This window comes from Oryza glaberrima, chromosome 3 (genome assembly GCF_000147395.1).
Source record: "Oryza glaberrima chromosome 3, OglaRS2, whole genome shotgun sequence".
NCBI classification, from domain to species: Eukaryota; Viridiplantae; Streptophyta; class Magnoliopsida; order Poales; family Poaceae; genus Oryza; species Oryza glaberrima.
Window position 1 is genome coordinate 29,184,562 of NC_068328.1, and position 8,679 is coordinate 29,193,240.

The following is an 8,679-nucleotide window of genomic DNA, read 5'->3' on the forward strand; positions in this document are numbered from 1 at the left end:
CGCCTACACTCGCCGCGGCGATTTCCTTGATCAACGACTAGTGGTCATCACTGCCGTCAATTCGCTCGCCATCCATCCCCATCATGTGGGCACGCCGCCGCCCGCCGCGGACGGCAAACACAACAGCATCATTAACAACTTAGCATTAACTACCACGTTACGTCAAGCCCGGAGACCTCCGCGTTATTACTACGAGTATTTATGTGCTATATACTCCTCTCTCAATCCCCTCGGTCGCATGCAATACGGAGCAGATGGGGGTTAAAAAACGCCATTGGCCCAAGTGGTTTCGCTGCAACGGTTTTGACTTTTATATGACAGCGACGGCGAAAACACGCGATGGATGGATACGACCGAGCCCAAATGTGGGAGTGGTAGTCGTGAACTACAAGTGGTGGGCACTAGCTTTTATTGACGAGCAATAATACTTTCCATAGGTTACAACAACTGGGAGAAATTCAGTGTCGGGGGAAAACTGAAAATTCCCAGTGAAAAATACGGGATCGATCCGATGCCGGCTGATGGAATGGATCGATATGTGATCATCCGAGACCATCGGGCATGCACGCCTCGATCCGAGGAAAAAAAAAATGGCGCCAAAAGATTACAAGAAACGAAAGGAATCTGCTACTGCTGCTACTAGTATAGTGTACTGTGACGTAGTAATGTACTAGTATGTGCTACTACTGGTAATAATAATGGACATGGTGTGGTTTTGTTCTTGGCGATTATCTCTCGGCCTTCCGGTCGGCGATGGACGGGGTGAGGCGGAGCGCCCACTTGATGGCGAGCGGGCAGCTGACGCTCCTGACGGGAACGGCGGCGCGGCGGAGGGCGGCGTTGTCGCCGCCGCCGGTGGCGGAGTCGACGAACGACCTGAGGCGCTGCATGGCGACGTCGAGGGTCTTGGCCGACATGTTGGCGAAGCAGACGCGGAACCAGCCGGGCTCGCGGCAGTGGCACGACGACCCGGGGGAGATGTTGAGGCCGACCTCGAACACCACCTTCTTCCAGAGCTCCATCTCGCCGGCGAACGACCGGCTCCGCATCAGGTGGCTCATGTCCACCCAGCAGAAGAGGCCGGCGTTGCTGGGCAGGCACCCAATGCCGATCTCCCTGAGCCCGTCCACGAGCTGGTCGTGCCGCTCCTTGATCCGCCGCTTGTTCTCCGCGACGTAGCTCCGGGTGAAGTCCCTGTCGCCGAGCAGCGCCGCGAGGAGGTACTGCGTCTGGGACGACACGAGGCCGAAGCTGGACATCTTGGTCGCCGCGGACACGACGGCGGCGTTGGCGGAGTAGATGGCGCCGACGCGGAACCCCGGGAGGCCGAGGTCCTTGGACAGGCTGTACACGACGTGCACGCGGTCGGACACGTCGGCGCCGCCGCCGTCGCGCCCGGCCACGACCTCGAGCGCGCTGACGAAGCCCGCGGGCGGCTCGGCGAACGCCGTGCCGGCGTAGATCTCGTCGCTGATGAGGTGGATGCCCTTGGCGGCGACGAAGTCGACGATCGTCTCGAGGTCGGCGCGCGGCGACGCGGTGCCGAGCGGGTTGGACGGGTTGGTGATCAGCACCCCCTTGACGCGCAGCCGGCGCTTCTGCGCGCGGCGGTACGCGTCGTCCAGCGCGGCGCGCGTCACCCGGAACCCGTTCGCGCTCGCGCAGTGCACGGGTACGATCTCCGCGCCGGTGCGCCACTTGAGGTCGCGGTCGAACCTGCATCCACCCATCCATCCACCGTTAGCCATGCGCCACCATGCACGTTGTCGCGTATGGTAAAAAGGTGTAGCAGCAGCGGCAGTGCCAGTGTGTACCCTGGGTAGTACGGGGTGGGGATGAGGAAGGCGTCGCCGTGGTCGGCGAGGCAGAACATGAGCGCCTCGTTAGCCGAAGTGGCGCCGGCGGTGAGCACGATGTTGCTGGGGTCGAACACCACCTTGTACCCTCTCTGCTCCGACATGAACCGCGCCAATGCCTGTGCAATCCACGTGCGCATATGCTCGGGGGGTTAGCCAACTGTAACTTTTGACGACCGTGTACGCGAACCAGAGTACAGTTGATTTAATTAATTACATTTTTGAAAGCCGGGAGGCCGTGGTAGTCCTGGAACAGCGCGAGCTCGCGGAAGACGGAGGCGCCGCCGCCCTCTCGCCGGAGGCCGAGCGCGTGGGGGTTCTTCTCCAGCCACTCCTCAAGCAGGTCGAACGACAGCTGCAACAGCCAAGGCAGAGCAACCATGTCGTCAGAGACAGTGTACACACATGTACAAGTGTGTACATGCAGGTGTGGCACGCGCGTGTGCGTACCTGGTTCTCGGCGAGGCCCATCTGGATGATGCCGGAAGGGTTGGAGACGGGGTCGAACGGGTTTTTCTCGTACTCCTGCCACCCCAGGAAGTAGGACGAGTCCTGGCCGTGGCTGTTGCACCCGGCCTTCTTGGACAGCAGCTGCGGCTTCTCCTCGGCGACCACTTGGCTCACCATCTCCAACTCTCCTTTTTTCTCTCTCTAACAGCCGATCGAATCAATCCGCTTGATGAGTCGGAGCAAAAATCTGTGAGAGCTAGTGTATAGCTCGAAGAACACTGGAGAGACCTGAGCTGCTGCTGCTGCTGAGTAGGGGTAGCTAGCTAGCTGGCTGCTGCTGGGTGCCTCCCAAGGTTGGACGAGCTGCTTATATAGAATCTGGTGAGGAGAGAGAGAGAGAGAGAGAGAGAGCGGCTAGTGCTGTGATGCGAGTGACGTTTTTCTTTTTTTTTTTCCTTCTGCTTTTGCTTTTTGTTAATTCTCGGGGGCTAATGGAAGCTCGCTCTAACCGCGTGTAGTACGCGACTGCCAGTGTGCTTAGCGTCAGTGAGGGGAGAGGTTAACGTCGGGACAGCAGCAGAGTGAGGTGTTACTGCACGCCGACAGGGATGCCATGCCATGCCATCGTTCTCCTCCTCGTCGTCGTCTACGGGGATGGGGTTGTTAAACGCGAACGAATTAAGAAGCTTCTCCTTCTGCTGCTGCTGCTGCTGCTTCGAATTCGACCCGTGAGCAGGGGATCGTGCGTTCCGTGTTGCTTGCCGGCTGGGCGAGCTTAACTTTGCTCTTGCTGGGGCCGGCCTGGCCGATGCTCGGTGTCGTGCTCGTGCATGCTGCTGCCGAAAGGGCTTCTCGCGCCGCTCCAATTTTGCGGCCGAGTAATATGTTACGCTGCTTCTTTTTCATCCAACAGTGGAACACGTCCATGCTATACAATGACATCTGTAACAACATTGTTTGTTTGATTGTTTGTTTCCTTGGGTATTTATATGTGCTTTACAGTTAATGGCTGTGCATATGGTTTTCAGGAACAAAAATAAATGGCTGTGTGCATCGTCCAGCACATGGGCTCCACGCTTGTTCAGATGTGCCCTGTGGCGCCGGCCGTGGGCTCTGTAGTCTGTTCCTCTGTTAATTGTTAGTATTACTGACATCATAAAAATGAAATCATTTGCATTTGGAGCAACGATTCTCTGTTTTGGATAGCAACAGGTGGTAGCAGTTCCAACTCCGGCTGATGTACGTACGTAAGTATGTTCTCTCTCCTGTTGAGGTACAATATGTATTTCTTCCTTCTCTCCTTTTTATCCCCAGGTCGCACAAAAGTAGATGGCGATGATACAGTGGCAACTTTGATACAAATCTCAGAAAAGTAGATGACGATGATACCGTGACAACTCTGTTGGATAGTACTTTGCATCAAGGCTGAATTATCTGTAAACTCCACGTATGGTGGCGCAGTATTAGATCCTGAGGATAAGTTGTGGGCAAAGCCCCTTTTATTCCTGATGAGAGCAGGTGGATGTAGACAAGTAGCGCCGACTATTCAGAAAACGGAGTCCGTATCAGAGGAGGGGACGATACGAAAATGGCAGCCTGCTACCGAGTGCTCTCTTATACCTTACCAGATGCTTCCTTCCTTAGCCCGTAGCGTTTGTTCCTTTGCCTTTTCTTTTAGTTTCAACCATTCTAGTTTTTCAGAAATGAAAAAGAAAAGATCCGGCCAATCAGCACAGGCCTCGTGGCTGTGTTATGATGATGGGCAGGTCCATTCAGGTGTGGACTCTTGTTGGTTGCTCAACTCGGGCTGTGTTTTTTACTATTTGCACTCGTCTTCAGAATGTTTATCCCATCCTCATGTGTTGGATCACCAGAATATTTTTGAAATGGACGAAGTACTTAATTAACTGACAGTTTAATTGGTCTGACCAATTATTAGTAGACGTGAGATAAATAAGTACCACCATGCCACTTGACACCCAAAAGAAAATCTCTATTAGAAATGGAGTGCATATCACTATCCATTTTCTCCCTGGTATGAGGCCCAAAGGTAGCAAAAATTGGGATAAGAGCCATAGGCACATTGCCAATGAGGAACAAAAGGGTTACAGGTATGCAACTGGATTATATTCAAATCATTGCAAGATCTATTCAAATCAACCATGCAAATTTACAATGTCACTTCATGCTTTATTGGCATGAGTAGGATCTAACTGTAGGGATTTTTCTTTTTCATACTAAGTTTAGTTTGAAGCAAGAGGGCAATAGGGCATCATAGTTTGTCTGCACATATGACAGAAGTAAAATTAGATTCCCACTTACAAGTAGATACTTGCTCACTCAATTGTTCTGCAATCGGGCATTGGCTGTTTTATTAGGTAAGACTTTTCTTTAGTCGATAGTGCATAATTCAATTAATGTCAAGTTGCATCTCAGCAATTTTTTGCCTTATTTAATGTTGCCAAATTGTCCCTCGTAGCCAATCAAATCTATCCGTCCGGTTCAGTACATCCATGGCAGAGGAGAGAATGAAAATTAATAATCGCGGCAAATTTAAAAAAGAGAGAAATTAGTATAGCGGTGCAAACAGAGAAAATACAAATTTATTTTAACCAACAAATTAAATGAAGTGATTAAAAATGAAAAATTGCACCAAACAAGTATTCCCCACCTCTTTTTAGTACTCCTTCCATTTTATATTATAAGTTGTTTATCTTTTTCTAGTCTAGTGTCTTTAGGTTTGTTTATAGAAAAAAAATTAACAATATCTACCACACTAAATTAGTTTTATTACGTATAGCATTCAATATATTATGGTAATATGTTATTTTAGAAAATAATATTATATTTTTTATAAACTTGGACAAACTTAAAAAATATTTGACTAGAAAAAAAGTCAAAACAATTTATAATTTGAAACAGTAAGAGTAATTGACAAGGTTGATTTTAATACTCAAATTTGTTCAAAAATATTTTATGTTGTTCTGTTCTTGTGTTTTTTATGGAGAAAAACTCGGGAATGTATGACTTAAGGCCATGTTTAGTTTCTCTAAAATGGCAAAAGTTTTGCTGTGTTGGAGCATTTTTTACCAAAATGGATTTAAACACGGCAATTTGGCATTTATCATTTGGTAGTCTAGAGTAGCAAATTTTACTAAAAAAGTGTGTTGGGAGCTGTGCTCTCTCTATCTTTACTAGTAAAATGACAAAACTTTACCATACATCTAAATACGAACTAGCAAAACTTAAATGCCAAATCTTTTGCCAAAAAAAATTTGCCACTAGACCGGATACCGTTACGTCATTCCTTAAATATTTTATATTATTCTTATTCATCTGCCTTTTGCGGAGATTCTTTTTGTTTTGCATCGTACTACTTTCATAGTTCTGCATAACTCATGCTACTTACGAAGATGCCTTTTAAAATTAAAATTTTATGTGATAAATGTTTAAAGGATAGTATTAACAAAGAATAATTTGGCTCGGAGAAAATGTAATAGTAGTATGAGATGTTATTTCTATATGAAAAATAAGACTATCTATCATTTATTCTTGAAGTGTCATTATGCAAAAATTTTTTGAAGAGCAATACATATTTCTCTGGTTTGTATTCTTCACATAGTATATCTCATATATTAGGAATTGACTTGTGGGTATTGATAAAAAAAACCAGCAAACTTATTCTCGTAGGAGCATCCGTTGGGCTTTATGATTGAGCAGAAATTATATATAGTTTTTGACAAATCATCATTTATATCTTATATGCATGTTCTTCTCAGGGCAATGTACTGACTCCAGTTCTGGTCTCAACTATAAAAGTGTGACGATGATACCAGGCTAACAAAAATTGCATGTCACAAACTTGAGTAAAAGGTAATGCAGTTTTTCGCCAACTTCAAATGAAAATTCATATACAGGATTCAACAATTAAGAGGTTTATTTAGGTGTTGGCGATCATTAATTTGTGTTTGCTTCAGTTTATCTAGGTGTGTTTTATAAGACTTGTTGATGTGCCATTATTATTGAGTGAATTTGTGTAATATTTAGATATAACTCATTGAGCAAATACCAGAATTTTATTTCATTATCTTAAAAAAACAGTCAAAGTTGGTATAACTTGTTCAACGCTGTCAGTTTTAAAAACGGGGATAAGGTATATCAGATCTTGTGCTCTACTGCTCTCTCATTGGAGCAAAGAGGTTAAAGAAAAGCTTCGAGATCCCCCAAAAAGGATCATGCTCATGTCCTCATATAACTTTATAATGACATCGTGACAGAAACCAAATGCTACTACTACCCAAAAAAAAAAAAAGAGCATAAAGGTGGGGCTCAACATGCTTCATGCGAGTTTATGGTGTTTGTACAGTAGTGTACAGCTACCTGGGCACCTAGCAAAGGGCAGAAATCCGTTGACGGCCACAAGTTTTGCGATGGCAAAGCTCATTGGTTTCAAGGTGCACTAATGCACAAAATCCAGGATTCGTAGCTAAAAGACAGCGATTGACCAGCAGCGAGTCCACTGCCAGCGGGGATACTATACGAAGTTGTTTGGGACATGATTGTCTTAATTGGGCGGTGCTTTGTTTAAGTTAATCTATCTTTTGTCGCTTCACGTAGTATTTTTAATGCAATAAAAGGCTCCCTTCACATTTCGTCTTTGATCTTTAATCATCATCGATGACCCAAGATCACACCTAATGGAGGCGGTGGATGCTCTTTGGTTGGAATCTGATGGAGAGTTGGAGAGTGGAGACGACCCTGTTCAATTTAATATCTCCAATGTTTGCACATATCATGTATGGAATGCATACCCTACCAAATGCTGCTATTTACACAAAACCCCGGATACTATGATTTATGTTTAATTTGTAAAAACCCACATGAACTTTAACTTTAACATGTACTCCCTTCTTCTCAAATTAATTATCATATAAGATTATGCACCAAAAATAAGGACAATTTAAGTCACATTAATCAAGACACCATGCATATTCTTCCGCAATGCATGCATCAATTAAAACCCCATACCAATTACACCCTAGCATGCACATATTCTCCCATACTGCATTAATTGTATTCCGATGGAATCCGTATCCATATAGTTATATGGTGATCAATTTGAGAAATTTTGAATTATATTACATGATGATCAATTTGGGAAGGAGGTAGTATCACATAACCACGAGTATTTAGGTGTTAAGCTCTTATTAAACCGTAATGTTAATCAATCCATCTTATTACTGTAGCAAAATAAAAATTAATCCACGTAGAATACTATAACATTTATACGACAAACTTAAAAAAAAGGCTATATATTTCAGATATAATTTTAGAACTTATAAGTATTATATATTTAAAAAATAATAGTAGTAGTGTGGTTTTATAAAATTAGAAAGCCATAGTACCCATGGGTATGTATAGCACATCGCTATGATTGTCTTTATTATAGAGCATATATATTATATGAGGTTTTCTGAAATTTATTTTTTAAAAAGAATTTTCTGAAATGTACTCCCGTGGGAAACGAAAATTGCGGATGAAATTCTTGTCACCATCGGATTAAATCCGCTATCCTTACCCAACAAAAATGACCTCTCAGGTCAGACAAATCGGTTTTTCTGCGCCGATATCCGCATTGACGTGATACCAGTTTACTACCGTGATCCTAACCCGTCCTGCGCTGCGCGGCGCGGCTCGCTGTTGCGTACGTTGCGACTTGCGAGTCAAATACGTTGCTCCTCCCTCCGCACCGGGCGGGGGGTCCCCGCGGCTTAACTAAAAAAGCGACCGGCACGGTGGGTTCCCGGGCTGACGGCGCGCCATCGGCAAGGGCCAAAGGAGGGGCTCCACGCCGCGCTGCCGCGCTGTGCCTGCTGCTGCTTGTGCACAGCGCGCGTCGGGGGCGGCGGCCGCGCGACGCGGTGGTGCAGCTGCCTGTCGCTCGCGGCCTCGGCGGCGTCCCACCACGCCCGCACGCACACTGTTGCCTCGGTGGCGCGCGTGAGGTCCGAGCGCGACCGACCAACGGACGGCGACGTCGCGCGAGACGTGCACGCGCAGACGATGGATTGGGGGGGGGGGGGGGGGGGGGGGGGCCTTGGGCGTGGCAGCGCCACTTTCGTAGGCTCCTTCCTCGGACCGTGGCAGGGGTGCGGGGGGGCGTGGGCGACGACGTCTTCTCTTGCTAGTTGCTACTGATCCGTGCTCGTAATCGTACGTACTGCCCGTTTGGTCGGGTACATGTACATGTACTAGTACGTGACATCTTGCAATCCCTAAAAGACTTTTTTTTTTGGAAGAACCAAAAGATAGTGAACTGCATGAGTGGAATCCTATAGGATAGTTAACTTGAATCTGCAAACATCTTACCACC

At 46.6% G+C, this 8,679-nt stretch overlaps 1 protein-coding gene across 1 annotated transcript; it reads right to left on the minus strand.

Annotated features, from left to right (window-relative positions):
- Nucleotides 1-386: 386 nt before the first annotated feature.
- LOC127765955 (1-aminocyclopropane-1-carboxylate synthase 1) lies at nt 387-2,633 on the minus strand. The gene is made up of 4 exons (XM_052290934.1): nt 2,307-2,633; nt 2,074-2,211; nt 1,815-1,975; nt 387-1,716 (listed from the first exon to the last, which is right to left on the minus strand). Exons 1-4 carry the CDS (start codon nt 2,481-2,483, stop codon nt 729-731), a joined length of 1,464 nt encoding a protein of 487 aa, XP_052146894.1. The 5' UTR covers nt 2,484-2,633; the 3' UTR covers nt 387-728.
- Nucleotides 2,634-8,679: the final 6,046 nt, after the last annotated feature.

Bases quoted from the DNA above. Each gene is read 5' to 3' on its own strand.
- LOC127765955 (XM_052290934.1), bottom strand. From the start codon at position 2,483: ATGGTGAGCCAAGTGGTCGCCGAGGAGAAGCCGCAGCTGCTGTCCAAG. The intron at 1,976-2,073 runs GTAATTAATTAA...TGGATTGCACAG, and splicing joins GCCTCCCGGCTTTCAAAAAT to GCATTGGCGCGGTTCATGTC. The intron at 1,717-1,814 runs GTACACACTGGC...GGGTGGATGCAG, and splicing joins CCCACCCCGTACTACCCAGG to GTTCGACCGCGACCTCAAGT.